Raw genomic sequence first — 20,068 nt, 5'->3', positions numbered from 1 at the left:
CTATTTAATATCATAAGAAAAGTACGATCAAATTAATGCTACTTGAATTACACAAAAATATCCATTATTCAAATAATGAGAAGATTTAACATAAATATGACAATTGTGCATATATTTTTCCTATTGTTTAAGCGACATAAACAACAGTTTGCTCGAAATTTCTTTTAACAAACGTGGTCAAAACAGGTAATATACACGGTTCTGAAGGGTTAAATCTAAGTTATTAATTGTATTTACCGTGTTAGCTATGTGTTTAATGATATGCAAACCTTAAATATTGGTGACACCCGTTTTTTCTCTTGCTATCTTTTAATGAAATTTTATTTTAGATGAATAGGATTCGGATACTTACCCTTTGTCAAAGTGTGGCCCACCCATAATTCTATACGATTTTTGAGGGATAATATGAAATTAGGCAAAGCCTATGAACGGGGAAGTCGTTAAAAAATTCCTTTCTTTCCGTTTTAAAATTGTCATTCGGTATTACATGCACCGTTTTCACTCAGAACACTCGACGTTTATTATTTATCCGAAAAGTTGAGGTTTGTTCCGTTATCGGAATACCCCGCCTTTTATCATTGAGTTACATTGTAAATGGCGGCGCCAGACTAGAACTGACACTGAAAATTTCATTGATAGGTATAGAATTCTATATATTTTTTAATTGTTTTTTTATTTGATTTTCTTTTAAATATACACGTGTAGTCTATAGCGCGGGCCCGGTCTTTGACTTCCCCGTATCAAATAAGAGGCTGCAAGAAGGCTCTTCTTAAGATAACTGATTTCTTTTATTTAAAAAGATGGAAATGATGCAGTTACCAGATTACAATGACAACCTAATTTCATAGTAATAATTAATCTTGTTTTCTTATCCCGCAAGGGGTTTGACATATGATTCAGCATGCCCATTCACGCACTACAGTGCGTAATTCACGCACAAAATACTAGATGCACACATAAACATTGTAAGCAGGGGGTACATGCACAAAACGTAAAATTGTGGGAATCAATTTTTGGGATAGCCTAATATGCATATCAACTAAATGTTGTTGCCATCTACCAATGGTTAGAACAGTCTAAACTCGGTCACAATTGCATGTCTGCTTTCAAAGTCATGTCAGTCTGATTCGTAAATATTTTAGTCATGTTTTGACGTCACATTAGTCCTATAAATATGACGTCGCTTTGAGATGTTTTTGCTTCTGGGCAAAGCAACGTCATATCGAAATTGCTCAAAAACCCATAGCATGTTCCGCCAGAAAATCGGGCGGAACGAAAAACAATGAAGACAGCATGTATTTACATAAGTTTTGACCTATTTATGAACAAAACTAAAAAATAAATACCTTTTGTCAAAATAATTAAACTGTCAAATCCGAAAAAATCATGATTAAATCCTCTCATGTATTTCAATTCTTTTTACAGCCGATAAACAAATGGCGGCCATAAAGTGCAAGAAATCTGATTGGCTAATTCAAATGCAAGCGTTTAACTGAGTCAGAACAATCTAACGGAATATTTTTTTAACGAAATAATTGCCCATGCACCGTCAGTGTGTTCGAATATATTTTTCCGTTCAAAAATTTGGAATCAATCTGTAAAGCACCTTGCTTAACCAGTATGGCTGATAGACAAAAATAGATTGATGTTTATATTTTATATTAAATTGATAAGTACATTGTTTGAGAGTTTTTTTGTATGATTGAGCATGAAATTGAAAGAAAAGAAGATAAGCTTTTGAATAAAGTTTAAAAGGCAAGACAATAGACATTTTTTTAATTTTTATGCCCCCCTTCGAAGAAGAGTGGGTATATTGTTTTGCTAATGTCGGTCTGTCTGTCGGTCCGTCCGTCCGTCGGTCTGTCCGTCGGTAGACCACATGGTTTCCGCTGATTATCTTTAAAGGTTTTTAAAACAAAGTCTTCATATTTTACATAGTGATTGGTCATAACTAGTAGATGACCCCTATTGATTTTGGGGTCACTAGGTCAAAGGTCAAGGTCACAGGGACCTTAAATGTCAAAATGGTTTCCGCTGATTATCTTAAAAAGTATGTATCACAAAGTCTTCATATTTCACACAGTGATTGGTCATCACTAGTAGATGATCCCTATAGATTTTGGGGTCACTAGGTCAAAGGTCAAGGTCACAGGGACCTTAAATGTCAAAATGGTTTCCGCTGATTATCTTGAAAAGTATGTATCACAAAAGTCTTCATATTTCACACAGTGATTGGTCATAACTAGTAGATGACCCCTATTGATTTTGGGGTCACTAGGTCAAGGTCACAGGGGCTTTAAATGTCAAAATGGTTTCCGCTGATTATCTTAAAAAGTATTCATCACAAAGTCTTCATATTTCACATAGTGATTAGTCATCACTAGTAGATAACCCCTATTGATTTTGAGGTCACTAGGTCAAAGGTCAAGGTCACAGGGACCTTAAATGTCAAAATGGTTTCCGCTGATTATCTTAAAAAGTATGTATCACAAAGTCTTCATATTTCACACAGTGATTGGTCATAACTAGTAGATGACCCCTATAGATTTTGGGGTCACTAGGTCAAAGGTCAAGGTCACAGGGACCTTAAAATGTGAAAATAATTTCTGCTGATTATCTTAATAAGAATTCATCACAAAGTCTTCATATTTCACATAGTGATTGGTCATAACTAGTAGATGACTCCTATTGATTTTGGGGTCACTAGGTCAAAGGTCAAGGTCACAGGGGCCTTAAATGTCAAAATGGTTTCCGCTGATTATCTTGAAAAGTTTGTATCACAAAGTTTTGATATTTCACATAGTGATTGGTCACCACTAGTTGATGACCCCTATTGATTTTGGGGTCACTAGGTCAAAGGTCAAGGTCACATGGACCTTAAAATGTCAAAATGGTTTCCGCTTATTATCTTGAAAAGTATTCATCACAAAGTCTTCATATTTCACATAGTGATTGGTCATCACTAGTAGATGACCCCTATTGATTTTGGGGTCACTAGGTCAAAGGTCAAGGTCACAGGGGCCTTAAATGTCAAAAGGGTTTCCGCTGATTATCTTGAAAAGTATTCATCACAAAGTCTTCATATTTCACCTAGTTATTGGTCATAAGTATTAGATGACCTCTATTGATTTAGGGGTCATTAGGTCAAAGGTCAATGTCACATGGGCCTTAAATGTCAAAATGGTTTCCGTTGATTTTTCCATAATTGAACACTTCCATGTACCCATTTTTGGCAAGTTTCTTTAATAAAATTACCAATTATGTGAGTCAATGGCTAGAAAGGGGGGGTATATGTGTCGTTCGACATTCTTGTTTATGATGATATGCGTTTTTGAGCAATACCTATTAGACGTCAGGCTTGACCGACATAAACTATAACAAGCCTGTAACGTCTAATATATTGGACTAACGTCACATGTACTGTCTTAAGAAAAAAGTTTTGGATATTTACAACTGCCAAAGAGTATTTTGAGTTCTCCAATGATCAGCAAAAAGTTAGTCACTTGATTATTTAACAAATACCTTCAATTGTGAGCTTAACGTATGTCATATGAAATTAAAATATAAACAATTAAGATTTTGAAATAAATGTACATAATTTCGGATATACAAAATCTTGGTTATGGGTAATAATCGTATGGACTAAACAAAATACCAGTGATTGTAATGGCTGTTATATTGCTCATCTTAAATGTGTCCCAAAAAAAAGATGAAATATGAGCCCCCTTTAAGATATACTTTAAGTTAAGTGAAGGCTGGAAACTCCAGATTCAAGTCTACCGGGACGTTGTGAAAACAATTGTCCAGATAATTAAATAAAACTTTTATCACTATTTCACGTTTGTATTAAGCTTCCAAATGAAATTGATCCCAAGTCTCTAGCCATACCAGTTCATGAAATATCTATCAGCAAACGAGTGCATTCGTGCTAACACTCCCAGGTATCTACTCACAATTGTAGAGACTAAAAAGAGGGAGTATGTTGTCAAATAACCATAACTCTATAACTATAACACGAGTCAAGTTTTTTTAATTATCTCCCTCTATAATACTTAATGCATGTCTGGAAAATAACTTGAAAAAGTAATACTGTATCGAAGGAATTTAATTAAAGCTTTACGCTGATATATACCTTTGTAAGGAAGTGCAGTGTCAAAGAACTATAATTCTTCCTTGCTTAATCTTTTAATTATCTCCCTTTATGATACTTGTGTTAAATAATGCTTGTCCCAAGTACGACTTTCGAATTATCAATAATATCTCGTTGAAACCTTAAGTGGTTATAAAAAAAGAGAAACTAGGCAGATGAAGTGCATTTTTAAAGAACAATAATTCTACATGACTTAGTTTTTAAATTATCTCCCTTTGTGATACATAATAATACTGGGTCAGGGAATAGCTTGTAAACATATTTAAAGAACTTATTAGAGGATGTGTGCTGTATAAGATCTATAATGCTACCATGCTTGATTTTTTTTAATTATCTCCCTTTATTGTATTTAATAATGCTGTTTTAACTGCTTGCAATAGTTGTCTTGAGTCATTATGTGTTAACTTATTTAATTTTTTTATTTTCAGAAATAAAATATGAGTGGGTTAATACCCCCAGCTCAAGTGCAGCAGCTGAAGTTGTTTGTACAGGCATGTCAGAATAATCCAAACATCCTGCATATCCCAGAATTGGGCTTTTTAAAAAGCTGGCTAGAAAGGTACACTGATTTGTTTTGCTTTTTTGGGATCATAAGGCTTACAAATACACCATACTTTTTGTGATCGTGAGATTAACATATGGTTCTAAATTTGTATTAAAATATTTTTCAAACTTTGCTTTTCAGCTGAAAATGAGGAGTATACCAGAAGAGATTGTGATATTATATAACAAGTTGACTCATGGCCGAGTGGTTAAGTTCGTTTACTTCAAACCACTTGCCCCTCACCGCTGTGGGTTCGAATCCCGACAGGGACTTTGGATTCTTTTTACGTGAGGAAGCTATCCAGCTAGCATACGGAACGTCGGTGGTTCTACTCAGGTGCCCGTTTGTGCCTGAAATAATATAGGAAGGGCACCTGAGGTCTTCCTCTACCAGTAAAGCTGGAACATCGCCAAATGACCTTTTCTGTATCGGTGTGACGTAAAACCCAATCAAACAAACAGACTCATTTGTATCAGACCTTCAATGCACGATTATTAATCACATTGTTTTGTGACGCTTGCATCATAATTCATTGTTAATGGTTGGTATTCAACTGAGTACCAGCCTGGACCAGGCCTTTGACAACAATATAGAGCCTGGGAACAGGCCTTTGACATCAGTATAGCTCCTTTGAACAGGTCTTTAACACCAATAATTATATGGTGCCAGGGCAATCAGTACATTGTTTTAGTCTGAAAAGTTTATTTTGTTAGCTGTTCAGTTTTACCTTTTTAGATCGAAATCCCCTGAATATTTATTCGTATCATTTTAAGTTTTTAAATGCATGTGAAAGCATGGTATAGATTAATACAGTGAAAACAAACATTATCAATGTTGTTTTTATTATAATTATTATATTCCAGCATGGGAGCAACTGTTCCACCACCAAAGGCACAGGAGGAGACAACTCCAGTATGTTATTATATTATTCATTTTGCTATAAATCTATAATAGTCAATATACAGCATTATTACCTCAAAATCCATTGCCAAGTAGTTTGGGTTAATGATGTCAAACCCAACCAAAAAAAAATAAAAAGAAGAAAGATTCATTTTTTAAAGTGCTCCATCAAAGTCAAACCTAAGACAGTTCAAAAGGCATTGACCTAGGGGAAACCCTATATGAGGAGTCTACCAGTCACATCCAATATGAAGTCAAAGGGTTAAAGGTCAAGGTCATTGGAACAAAAACATAATTAAACATGAAACTGGCCAATAAATCAGAGAAACATTAGGAAACTACATTGATGAGTTCTACCTGCACTACCAATTTACCGGTAAAAGTTAAAGGTCAAATAGACATGTAATTACAAAAAACAATTAATTGCCCATTAAATCAAAGTGCATTGACGTAGGAATTTCTATGTAGATGCAGCTCATACTCATTTTAAATCAAAAGCTCAAAGGTCAAGGTTATACACATTATTTTTGAAGAATGTAAGAATAATGTTAAAAAAGTAATAAGTATAAGGTTAAAAATAAGTTTAGTATGCAAAAAAGTAACTATGTAATTCATATGTTTAAAGAGAAAAAAGTTATCAATAAAGTGATGGTTATTATTATAATGCATGTATTAAACATCATCAACACCTCATGACAGACCTATTATGATAAATGCAAACAAAGCAACATAATGAAGATGTATAACTTTGTACTTTATTTTGTTGTATAGCCACCAACACAGGAACCCGAAGCTTCAGAACCAGAGCCCGAGCCGGAACCCGAGAGTGAGGAAAGTGATATTGGTGAGTATTGCTACAATATAGGGTTTTCATTTTTATCTGAGCCGTAAGATGTGCCAATATAAACAACCAATTTGACAAGTACTATTTTTATATGAGTAATCCATGAGTTGCTGGTCCGAACCTGGAGCGAGGCATAATTTCTCTGTGATAATATATGGTAGTAACTGGTTAGTTATCCAGGGAGGTTGGTTAAGAGGATAGACTGTCAAAATATGACCATAAAAATGTGTCAGAGTCGGCAACCTAAAAGAAAAACAGATTGAAAGAACTTAGAATGTCCAGAAATTTGGAAACCTTTTTCTGAATTTTTGAAGCCTAAAACCATTTAGTTCATGAACATAATATTGATGCAATAGTAGTTTATTCCTTTGAAGTAAATTCCAGAATGAATGGGTAATTTTAGGATGGTGCAACAGATTGATCAATCTGAAATTTTAAGTATGAAATACCAGTAATTGTCAATTTTGATAATAATAAAATAAATAGTTATTAAAACAAAGGTCAATATAAATTTTAACCATGAGTGTCCTTTGCATCTGAATTTTAGAACTGGATAATTCCGGTGTGGTGGAAGATCCCGATGATTTCATGCCGGAATATCCCTCAATTGGAGGTGAAGTCACTGAAGAAATGATGGACCAAGCTTCAGAGAAAAGAAATGAAGCAATGTCCGCTGTGGGTGAAGGTAAGTCTTAAGGTTTTATTATCATATGTCTAGTGTCTCAGAATGAATTTGTTGCGTCCCTCAAATGCAGATCTCACATGGTGTTCTAAAGTTTTGTTACCCTCCTCCAATTTAGTTGTGCACGTTTTTTTCTTGTGTTGGACATAAACGTTATCACTTTTGGACTCAATGGACTTGTATACATGTGCACATTGAAGCTTTTATAATTGTGGTGATAAGAACTGCTGTTTCTAAATTTCCAGACATAACATACCATGTATGTAAAAGTTGTATTTTACCTAACACAGCATGCAATAATCACTGCAGTCCATAATCAGGCTTAATTAACCATTTGATTTTGGCAATGGTTGGTGACCATGATGTTTTTCCTGTTTTACTCTTTAAAGCAGCATGCCCCCAGATTCATGCTTATTTTTATATTAGATATATTTAGTTATTAGAAATGACAAAAATGTTCCTTATTTTCAGGAAACCTGGAGGAAGCAGTACATCTTTTTACAGAAGCAATCAAGTTAAATCCTAACTCAGCAATACTGTATGCAAAAAGAGCAAGGTGAGAGGGTTGAAAAATGAGCTGGATGTTTAAGTTTTAGTTTGATACTGGTGTTTATATCTTACTTCCTTGTTTTCTATAGCTTGTAATTTGAGATAGAAGACAAATATAAGGAAGTTATAAAGTAAATTTAAAGTCTAAAGTACTGTACAACCTCTGCAGAAGAACGTCTATTGGGAAATAAATTATTTGGTTGTTACTGAGAGGTGCTGCTCTAAAGAGGTTAAATTTTGAGTAAAGTACATGAAACTTTTGTAAAGAAGTTACTTGTCAACAGAGGGTATATGTCCACTGAGGTTATTTGTCAACAGAGATTATTTGACCACAGATGTATTTGTCCACAGGGAGAGTTTGTTCACAGAGGGTATTAAAACTATTTGTCCACTGAGGGTATTTGTCCACAGAGGGTATTTGTCCACAGAAGTTGTTAGTATAATGAGGTTATTTGTTCACAAAGGGTATTTGTCCACTATTGTCATTTTTCTGCAAAGGTTATTTGTCCACAGAGATTATTTGTCCACAGAGGGTTGCTCACCAGTGGGAACTTGTCCACAGAAGTTATTTACCCACTGTGGTTATTTGTCCACAGAGGGTATTTGTCCACAGGTTATATGTCCACTGAGGTTATTTTTCCATAGAGGTTATATGTCCACTGAGGTTATTTGTCCACAGAGGTTATTTGTCCACAGAGGTTATTTGTCCACTGAGGTTATTTGTCCACAGAGGTTATATGTCCACTGAGGTTATTTGTCCACAGAGGGTATTTGTCCATAGAGGTTATATGTCCATAGAGGTTATTTTTCCATAGAGGTTATATGTTCACTGAGGTTATTTGTCCACAGAGATTATGTCCACAGATGGTATTTGTCCACATAAGGTTGTTTGTCCACAGAGATTATTTGTCCACAGAGGGTATTTGTCCACAGAGGGTGTTTGTCCACAGGTTATATGTCCACTGAGGTTATTTGTCCACAGAGGTTATATGTCCATGAGAGGTTATTTGTCCACAGAGGGTATTGTCCATAGAGGGTTATATGTCACAGAGGGTATTTGTCCACACAGAGGGTATTTGTCCATAGAGGTTATTTGTCCACAGAGGGTATTTTTCCACAGAGGTTATATGTCCATAGAGGTTATTTGTCCACAGAGGGTATTTGTCCACAGAGGGTATTTGTCCACAGGTTATATGTCCACTGAGGTTATTTGTCCACAGAGGGTATTTTTCCACAGAGGTTATATGTCCATAGAGGTTATTTGTCCACAGAGGGTATTTGTCCAAAGAAGTTATTTGTCCACAGAGGGTATTGTCCATAGAGGTTTTAGTTTGCAGAAGAAATTTTCTGCAGTAATTGTGCCTATTGTGTGCAACGTCTACTGATGTTTGAATAAAATAAATGATATAGAATGACAATCATATAAAGGTTAAATCTATGAAATTCACCTTTTAACATGAATATTTTGAATGATATATCTCAGTGTATATATTTGTATGAATATTTTGAATGATATATTTCAGTGTATATACCTGTATGTATATTTTGAATGATATATTTCAGTGTATATATTCGGATGAAGAAATTGTTGGCTGCTATACATGACTGTGACAAGGCATGCCAGTTGAATCCAGATGCTGCATCTGGTTTTAAATTCAGAGGAAAAGCTAGAAAGTAAGGATATTATACATTCCATAATGTTTATGGTTTTAAATTCACAGGAAAGGGTAGAAAGTAAGGATTTTATATATTCCATGTTGTTTATGGTTTTAAAGTCACAGGAAATGTTGATAAGTAACGTTTTTGTGTGGCCTTGAAAAAGGCGACATATAGGGGTTACTTTTGTTGTCAGTGTCGGCGGCGGGGTTGTCAGCGTCCCGTAAAGCTAGTCCTGAGCATAACTCAGTCATTATAAGTCGGATTGACTTCAAACTTGGTATGCATGCTGCTTATAATGACCGGAAGTGCAGTGCACAAGAACCGGTACTCTGCATTTCTTAATTTTTGCGTTATTGCCCTTAGTTAATTTTCATACTTTATTTTTGTTCGGGTCATTTCTCCTAATGTATAAAAGCTATGGACTTGAAACTTCAAAGGATGATAGATCTCATTCAGAAGAAAGTGCAGTGCACAAGAACCTGTACTCTGCTTTTCTAATTTTTTTAGTTATTGCCCTTTGTTAATTTTCATACTTTATTTTTGTTCGGCCATTTCTTCTAAAGTATAAAAGCTATGGACTTGAAACTTCATAGGATGATAGATCTCATTAAGAAGAAGTGCAGTGCACAAGAACTGGTACTCTGCATTTCTTTTCTTTTTTTGAGTTATTGCTCTTTGTTAATTTTCATACTTTATTTTTGTCCAGGGCATTTCTCCTAAAGTATAAAAGCTATGGACATGAAACTTCAAAGGATGATAGATCTCATTAAGAAAAAGTGCAGTGTACAAGATCTGGTACTCTGCACTTCTTAATTTTGAGTTATTACCCTTTATTAATTTTCATACTTTATTTTTGTCCAGGCCATTTCTCATATATTATAAAAGCTATAGACTTGAAACTTCATAGGATGATAGATCTTATTGATAAGAAGTGCAGTGCACAGAAACTTCTGCTCTGCACTTCTTATTTTTTGAGTTATTACCCTTTGTTAATTTTCATATTTCATTTTTGTCCTGGCCATTCCTCCTTAACTATATTGTTCACAAGGCGACACATGCATCTCACAGAGTTCAAGTTAGGTTTTGCAAGTAAAATTCCGTACCAAACACAAGACAAATAATATAGATATAAATATATATAATATTGGCTTTGTGCAATTTGCAGTACAATGGTTTGTGTTGTTATAAAAGTAATATGAATGTATTTTAATTGAAAGAGTTATGCATGTGAATTTTCACTAGAACTGGAGATTTTCTGGAAAAGCAGTTTCGTCACTTAATCCATTAGAATAGCAATGAAATATTTTGTTAGTGAATTTTTTATTCATTTTGACTTCATACTACATGTATTCATGTATTTCAGAGCCTTCCTCTTTTTATTACAACATAAAGACTTTGGGAGAGCTTGGAAATTTCACTATATTTATTAATATTTAGCAAGGGGCCATTTGGTGTTTTTTGAACAATTCCTGTTGTCTATTCTAGATAATGTTGAGGTATATACTAGATATAACAATACCAAAACTCTTCCTGGTTAGCTCATATCTTGAAAGTGTGATAACGAATCTCTAGAATGAGATGTTTGTGTTTTGTAGTTTTGTAAAAATTTCTATACCCTCTACTTATCATCCTTCACCTTCTTAGAAGAGATCATGGCAGTTTTTCTTAAAAACACAGATTACTGGGCAACACTGGCAGTTTTTCTCAAAAACACAGATTACTGGGCAACACTTTCTTGCCTTGTATTTTACTATAAAACAACATTTAGCCCAGTTTTCTCCACAAAGTGACTGTAACAAACACTAAGTGACTGTAACAAACATTTTAGTGACTGTAACAAACACTATGTGACTGTAACAAACACTATGTGACTGTAACAAACACTAAGTGACTGTAACAAACACTATTTAAGTGACTGTAACAAACACTTAGTGACTGTAAAAAACACTTAGTGAATGCAACAAACACTAAGTGACTGTAACAAACACTAAGTGACTGTAACAAACACCTCCTTACTGTAACAAACACTACCTTAATGTAACAAATACTAAGTGACTGTAACAAACACTTATTGACTGTAACAAACACTAAGTGACTGTAACAAACACTTAGTTACTGTAACAAACACTAAGTTACTGTAACTAACACTAAATGACTGTAACAAACACTAAATGACTGTAACAAACACTAAGTAAGTGCTTAAGTGACTGTAACAAACACTTAGTTACTGTAACTAACACTTAATGACTGTAACAAACACTAAGTTACTGTAACAAACTCGTGCAAACTCTGTTTTGAATAGTTTTGTTTTGAAGGGTGTCAAGTCTTAATTTATATGTTTGTTTAGTTTTGATAAAAGTGATATAAGTAGAACTATGTTTATGTTGACAGAATGTTGGGCCATTGGGAGGATGCCTACCATGATCTAACACAAGCCGCTAAACTTGACTATGATGATGACATAAACGAGATGTTGACACAAGTAAAACCTAATGTGAGTAAACTAGATTTAGTGGTAAACTGACTTATTGTCATTCACTGAAAATATTTCAACCACTTTTAAGCTACATTCAGATTCGCCAAAATATTTCAATAAAATGAAACTTTTGGAAAAAAATGTACTAAGATTTTAAGAAAAGTAAAATGATTCAAGATTCAAGTAATTATTTTAATGAAAACATTTCAATCACTTTAAAGCTGCATGCCTCAAAATGTAATAAAATATTTCAATAAATTCGAACTTGGGGGGAAAAAATGTACTAGGCTTTTAAGAAATGAAAAATGAGATTCCAGTAATTATTTACATGTTATGTAATGACTTATTTATAAATCAGTTTTTATCACTATATTGCTACTGTGAGACTAACACAGTATAAGGGCTATTTTTGCATATTTTTGACATATTTGTGTAAATAATAAAAACTATTTGTGTAACTAATGGACAATTTGTGTAACTTTCAAACTATTGGTGTATTCAAAGGAGAGGCAAGTTTATTTTTACAAATCAATGAGATAGAAAGTTAAAGCTGCAAGCCTCCAGATGAACAGAAATATTTCAAGAAAAATATACTTGAGAAAAAATGTGACAAGATTTTAAGAAAAGTAAAGAGATGCAAGATTTAAGTAGTTATGTGGGATAAATGACCTGATTTCGCAGTTTTTGTCACCATATTTCTTCTGCTTGGCTAATGCAGTAAGGGCATTTTTTGCATATATTGACCTCTTTTTGATAATTTACATTGATTGTAAGTGTAGTTTGCAGTGTGTAATTAACTTCACAATATATTATTGTTAAATACATTTTCAAAATGTTCATGAAAATTAGCAATAATCTGGAGGCATGTTGTTGACAAATATGACATAACTTAGCTAGTTCATATTACAGAACTAAAATTACTGGTTAAGGTAGTCTTACTGTAATGCTTTCCCTCCATAAAAATTCTAACATCAGCCAATATTGTATCAAATTGGTTATTTCCAGAACATTATTTTCACTATAAATGGAATTTAGTACATAGCAACAAAGGATGATTGATTGTAAAAAAATTTAATGCCCAAGATTTTGGAAAAAATGAAGTTCCTGAAATAAACGATTGGATACGATATTGACAGATGTTGGAATTTTTTGGCGGGAAAGCATTGCAGTAATACTAGATCTACCTTAAACAAACTTGCTCTATTTTTAGGCTATAAAGATTCAGCAGCACAAGAGGAAATACGAGCGTAAGAGGGAGGAGAAGGAATTACAGGCGAGAAAGGAACGTGTGAGAAAAGCCAAGGAGGCTCAGGAAAAAGCCAGACAGGTTTATTTATTGTGGTGTTTGCCTTGTTCTCTATTGAAAGCAAAATAGTGGCTGTTAAAGGCTTTGAGATGGCCTTAAAATCATTGTAGAACTGAGATATTGGCTTTGGCCCTCATAAATTGAATAAGCATATAGCTCTTTTTGTTAAAAGTTAAATTTCAATTTTCTCTTTATGTCCAAAAAAACAGTTCAAAAAGAATAAGACTATTTCATATTGTTGTACTGTTTACTTGAACGAAAAAATAATATATATTGGAATCAGCCAATAAAATATGAAAAATCAAGGTAAGCGGGTGGCTTTACAAAATGTATAAGAGAAAAGTAAGGGATCATTGGTAAAATCAAGTCAAGAGGATCAGCCAGTAAAATAAAGAGAAATCAAGGCAATGAGGTGGATAAATAAGAGTAATCTTGGGAGTCTGTTAGTAAAATCAAGTAAATCAAGAGGATCAGCCATTAAAATGAAAGAAATTAAGGCAGTCAGGGGTTAATAAGAGAAATCTAGGGAATCAATCTGTAAAATCAAGTAAATTGGATCAGTCAGTAAAATCAAGAGGATCATCCAGTAAAATAAAGTGAAATCAAGGCAATCAGGAGAATTAATGACAGATTTCTAGGGAATCAGTCAGTATAAAATCAAGGGGATTAGCTGGTAAAATAAGAGGACTGACATTTTGCCGGATATTTTACAATAATTGTATTTATTTCTGTTTCAGGAGAGTCAGAGTTCAGGTAATAGTCCAGGTGGTTTCCCAGGGGGATTCCCAGGTGGTATGCCTGGAGGATTCCCTGGTGGGATGCCAGGGGGATTCCCTGGTGGGGGAATGCCTGGGGGATTTCCAGGTGCTGGAGGATTCCCAGGTTAGTGTAATAATTCTCTTTTGTATTAAAATTTGGCACCAGATTGTACACATCAAGGGCACTTGTTATAAATTACTGTCAATTTTCTGTAAGGATCACAATTTGAATCATAAATTGCTAAAACCTAGGTGGAGAAACATGAAATTTCTTTTCAAGGCTTGGGCACATTAGGAATTGCTTTTTATAAAAATGAATGGTGGAATTGAATGTGTATCCATACTGAAAATTGGCTGTATTTTATTATTGGAATGATCATATTTATCTATTGTAAAGAATGCATATTGGTTTATTTAAAGTCCTATTCGGTTTTGAACTATCGTGTAAATCTATTTTTTGCTAGGCCTCTATTACTTTATTTAAATGCTCAGCAGCCTTAACTTATTTCTGTTGGTTAGATTGATTTTATAAATCTGTTTGCTGAATGTTGTGGTCTATTTTACACATTAACAGCTGACAGCTTTCCTTTGTTAAGTGACTTTCATGGTATTCTGTAAGAAAAATAATACATTCAGATACTTTTGGAAGATTACGGGAACCTGTTTACTGAAATAAAGTCTGAAAACAGAATCCCTAGCTTAATTTGATGTACGGTCAAGACCATGGTACCTGTTTGATGAGATACAGCTGAGACGAATATGATAGCTGTCTGGTTAGCCGTTTGACTGTCGACCCGGTTTTGATTCCTGGACGGCGCAGGTCACTTTCATTGTGATTGATCATGAAATCCTTTATATAGTCATTTGCACTGTACCTCTGCTCTTGCATGTACAGAAGTAATCAGTTCCTTAAGAAAGTAGTACTGGTAAACTGCTTGACAGTCTTCACAGGAACAATGTGGTGGCTGGACTGCTCTCTGGTAAATTCGATATGGCTTACTGCCATGATCTTGCGTGAAAACTACCAACACCATTTAACAAATATTAAATTTTATCTCTGTACATTCCAACAAGTGGGGAAAAAAGTTGACAGCTTGTTATGTGTATCTCGGAGGAATGACTGTAACTTGCTGAGCAAATTCTATAACTTTATTGTAAACCTATATCACTGTCTTTTTTCTGCTGAGTATTGTGGCCCTGGAGGAGTATGATTGTGTATTTCATCGTGATTGTGTGGTTGTTTTTAGGGGCAGGAGCAGCAGGGGGAGCTGGGGGCATGCCTGACATCACTAAACTGTTGCAAGACCCAGAAATTATGGCAGCATTCCAGGTAAGTTTTACTACTAGCATCATAATTTGATCGTGTATATTGTTATATCTATTTATTGTTTCATTGAAACGCGGGAAATATAAGCATTAATCCTTAGCCTGTGAGTGGCAACTGATTTTACCCATGTGACCAGTGCAGACCAATATCAGCCTACACATCCTTGCCATGGAATCGTTGTCTGCACTGTTCACTTTTCGGTCAAGACATATTAAAATTTGAAGAAAAAAAATTGTGAATGATTTTGTCCAGTCCGAAAGGAAGGTACATGTAAGATATTTAGCAGGGTAATGGTTAAACTGTTGTTGTTTTTTTGTATGACAGCAATTTTTTCATCATATTTAATTTTTCAACATAATTGATTAATTGGACTCCCTGTGGCGTTGTGGTAATAGCTGCTGCCTTCAAATAACTTATAACATACCTCCTACTACTACAGGGTTTGAATCTTGCATTGACTTTGAGCTCATGTCAGATATTACTATCTTCCTTATATTTGAAATAATGCTATATAGTCTGATTTAAGTCGCTATATGAAATTAATCAGTTTGGCATAAACACTCTGAACAGAAAAAAATTATGTTTTTGTTTGTGTGACAAAAATAAGGTATCATAACAGTAACCTGAATGATGTTAGAGTTATGGCCCTTGAAAATCAATTAGTGACTGAAAGTGAACAGTGCCTACCATGATCAGACGGTACTCATCTTGGTCTGCACTGTTTGAATTGGTAGAAACAATTGTTGCCAAGCAGGCTCATGATTAATCTGCATTGTATTATCATTCTTGTTTATCCTCATCAGTTATTTATTGGGTTATGAATCAGAAATTCAATAATGTTAATTAAAATATAATGAAATAATGGATAATGAAGTACTGGAATTTTCCTGTTTAAATTTCAGGATCCTGAAGTGTCACAAGCATTCATGGATGTGAGTCAGAATCCAGCTAATATTTCCAAATACCAGAACAACCCTAAGATCCAGAAAATAATTCAGAAAATGTCGGAGAAGTTTGGCATGTTTGGTGGGGCTGGATCAGGAGATGGGAGTGGCCATGGAGGACCAGGAGGTGCGGGCGGGGCGGGTGGAGCAGGAGCCCCTCCCTCACAGCCAGACCTGGGTGTTGATTAAATTAATGGTAATAAAGTTTCTTAAAGTTTTTTTCACTGTTCTCGCAGTATCTGCAATCATCTCCAGGATCAAAATAAAGCTAACAGTACATGTACATTTTTCGTTCTTCACATTTAATATGTATATGTTTGTATCTAAACCCGAGCCATGTATATATACACACCAAGTCACTAGGCGAGGGTTATGTTGCAAACTAACGTTTATATATGGCAGCAATCTTTATAATGAATTTATAGCACTGCAAACATTCTTAATTAGAGAAAATAATGAAATTGAATCGTAAATTAACTGCAGCCATGTATAAAGATTATACATGTTTGTATAAAAACATCAAAATTATCCAATTAAAGAGGATGTTACAAACATGCAGTACATGTATTATAAATGGCCGTATATCATATCAAGAATCCATAACAAATTTATAATACTGCAAACTTCCTTAATTAGAGAAAACAATTAAATTAATTTGTAAATCTACTGCAGCAGTATCTACTGTATATATATTATATGTAAAAAAAAAACATCAAGATTATCCAGTGAAAAACGAAATTACAAACGTGCAGCATAATAGATATGTAGTTATGTATGATATTATTTATTTTTAGGGACCAGCTGGCAGATTGAGCAAACTACTCCTTTCATGTTAATACAACTGTTGAATTAGAGAAACAACGTAAAGCTGATTGTATTATATGTTCAAGTTGTGAAAAATTACTTTGTTTTATATGTGTTTTTGATAACGACTTGTTTAATGAGTTTGTTAATGACTTGCATTGATAACTTTTTTACTCGGATGTGTAGTGACTGTTACTGTAATAACAACATTTTTATAAACCTTTGAAGATTATGAACAGTGTTTTATTTGGTCCCATTTTTAGAGGAGGGTTATTTGAATCATGGTCATCAATTAGCTTGAAGTTGATTTATATCATTATTCAAATTTTATCTCTTGCATTGATACATGTTAAATGCCAAGTGTCATCTTCTTTTCATAAAAAATTTTATGAATAAAAAAATTGAATAAAGATTGAAAATTAGGTCTTTGACAAATAATAAATAAAACATTTACACAAGAAAAAGTTTATGACTTTAAGAAAATGTTTGTGTATAGAGTATTTAAGCAGAGTTTTATGTGATTGGATGAATGATGGTGAAAAGTTTTTTGACCGGTAGTTTTACAGTTTTTGTCTTGACTGTTCTCTTTTTCTGACATTAAAATGTAAATGTATTTGATTTCAAGCAGCATGCCTTCACATGACTTAGGTTAATCTTTGAAAAATAAAAATTAGGGAATAATATATCTGTAGATTTATGAATATATAAATATTCATATATCTAGTGAATCATGACAGAATTATCTATATCTCTCATCAAAATTCTACCCTGATACTAGCAGAAAGAGATTCTTTGTATATGTTTACATGTTACATATAATAAGTTTGATTGAGCAATTGTGAATTACTGAATTTAAACATTGGGGAAATACTTAAGTTTCAAATCGGGAGGCGTGCGGCTTTAAGTTATATTAATTATACTGCATGCAATTCAGATCACAGCATGTTATGATTGTGTTTTCATTTAATCAACTACTTAATTAATATTAGATGTATAATAATTATAATGTATATTTGGTGATTAATTTGTATTGGCAGTATTTATGTGTTTGTTCGTCTAATTTTGTGTGCCGAGTCTCCTTGCACAGTTTTGAGTTACACGTCATAAGAAAAAAAAGCGTTTTCATTTTGTCATTTATAAATGTGAATGTCTGTCATGACTTCCCTAATCTGACAACAACCAGCTTTTTATGTGATAAGTTGTGAATATCAAGGTATCAATGTGCTTTGATCTATTACACATCCTTATAAATTACTACAAGTGTGAGATTTTTAAGAGACTATCCGTGTATTTGCCATTTCCATATTCCAATTAGTTAGACAGTTTTTGTTTTTTTTCTTATAACACTCATATGTATGTGTACTTGATATTTGTATTTTCACACATTTCATTGCAAGAATGGGGTTATTCATCAATAGGGGGAGATTTGTGCATTTCTTATTGTGCCATTTCAACATTTTATTTTATTTCATACAAAATCTTTTGTAAAAAAATATAACAAACAAAATCGGACAATTTTAACACTACTTTTCTTTACTTCATGTTTACATTTTTATTTATCAGTTTCTATAATGTATTTGCTGTGTTTGCAATTTGGAGCACCATTTTAAGTTCAACTTCCAGAAAATTAGCTCATGTTATATTAAATTTAATTAAATATTTAAATTGATGATCAAAACCAAACAACAATTTTCTGTAAGACTATATATCTACATGTACTTTGTGTCTTAGGTCATATAATAATTGTCAATATTTAGACATACATATAATGTAGAGATGTATATAAAATTTTCGAAATTACTAGATCCATTAAAAATTGGCAAGTAAGAAGTTAGTGTAAAAGTAGATGAAGGTTTGAATTGGCAGGATTCGTGGCCACTTTGTGTTATAGACTGTCCTATTTTGATAGGAATTTTAGAACTGCATAGTTTTTGTAGACCGTAGTGAATTGAAAAAATTTGTAGGACAATGCAACATTTATAGACGGACATAAATTGTAAGGATATTTGTAGTAACTTCTCTGTATTAATTTGTCTTGAAATACTTTTAGCATAATATTATTGCTTATTTTCTAAATACTTAAGAAACATTTCTAACTTTCATCTTTTAAATAAAACATTGCAAGAAGCTGTCAATTATATACATGATGTAGAGTTAAACTCAACTGAGATTCCATATTCTTCTTGTTCATTACACAAAATGATTGCTTGTGTGTCTGTGTACCCATGTTAGTTTAGTTTTATGTTTTCATTAGAAATTCTGTAACCCATTTTCTTATAATAAAAGTCATGCACCAACTCTGTGTTATCTTTTGTTATTAAGTCACATATTCTGTAAAATTTAGAGGTGCATTCAGTTATGGACAACCATGTAAACGCAGGTTTTGTTCTTTCAACAAGAGTTCTTAATAACTAGCAGAAATGACCTATTCTGCAAACTGACACACTAATAAAAAAAAATACAACCAATCTCGTTATAAATGGAGTAGACTGTATGTAGACATGTATTATCATTCGACTAATGTAAGCTGGAACCTTCAGGCCTATGTTCTTCGTAAAATATGATCATATATCACATTATAATACTTCAACCTAGGTTGGCTCGAGCCACCGATCTCACAAACAAATTTTCACAGGCACTCTCAGATTGAGCCAACAAAGTTTGACTGCATATAAAATATTTGTTCATTTTTATGAACAGGTAAGTCTTGTTAATAACTTTTACAGTTTTAAGCTCTCTTTGCTTTTATACGGACACAAGTTCAGCGTGCTGTCCTGGGTTTAGTCTTTTTGTTCAAATGAACCCAGTAAGGCAAGAACACACAATTGTTATGTCTCCGGCATACACCTTTACCACCAGGCCACTGGTATGGATAGTAGCATTGGAAGATATCAAAAAGAAACAACATACATATAATCATATACGTATTTATTTATAGAAATGTAAGTAAGACTGCTGCAAATAACAACTTCAATACAGCTAAGTTTTCAAAATCTACTAAATGCTTAATGATATGATTGACAACGAGGTATGGCTGGTTTTAAACAATAAAAATATACCAATCAATAAAAGAATATCTAAACTTTTGGATTTATGTCACACCAACCCTAATGGTGAAATAGCAA

General features: G+C 33.5%; 1 protein-coding gene across 1 annotated transcript; it reads left to right on the top strand.

Annotated features, from left to right (window-relative positions):
* The first annotated feature begins 97 nt into the window (after window positions 1-97).
* Window positions 98-19,240, top strand: LOC132756816 (hsc70-interacting protein-like). The gene is made up of 13 exons (XM_060747960.1): window positions 98-186; window positions 4,579-4,709; window positions 5,558-5,606; window positions 6,366-6,438; window positions 6,986-7,123; window positions 7,592-7,676; window positions 9,233-9,343; window positions 11,720-11,822; window positions 13,015-13,131; window positions 13,848-13,992; window positions 15,116-15,198; window positions 16,098-16,335; window positions 16,934-19,240. The coding sequence occupies exons 2-12, from the start codon at window positions 4,588-4,590 to the stop codon at window positions 16,326-16,328; spliced, it is 1,257 nt and encodes a 418-aa protein (XP_060603943.1). The 5' UTR covers window positions 98-186; window positions 4,579-4,587; the 3' UTR covers window positions 16,329-16,335; window positions 16,934-19,240.
* The last annotated feature ends 828 nt before the right edge of the window (window positions 19,241-20,068 follow it).

This window comes from Ruditapes philippinarum, unplaced genomic scaffold (assembly GCF_026571515.1).
Source record: "Ruditapes philippinarum isolate M1 unplaced genomic scaffold, ASM2657151v2 ctg1408_1_1_1_1, whole genome shotgun sequence".
Lineage (NCBI taxonomy): Eukaryota > Metazoa > Mollusca > Bivalvia > Venerida > Veneridae > Ruditapes > Ruditapes philippinarum.
The sequence above is the reverse complement of the archived record's forward strand: the minus strand, read 5'-3'. Positions and strand labels throughout refer to the sequence as shown.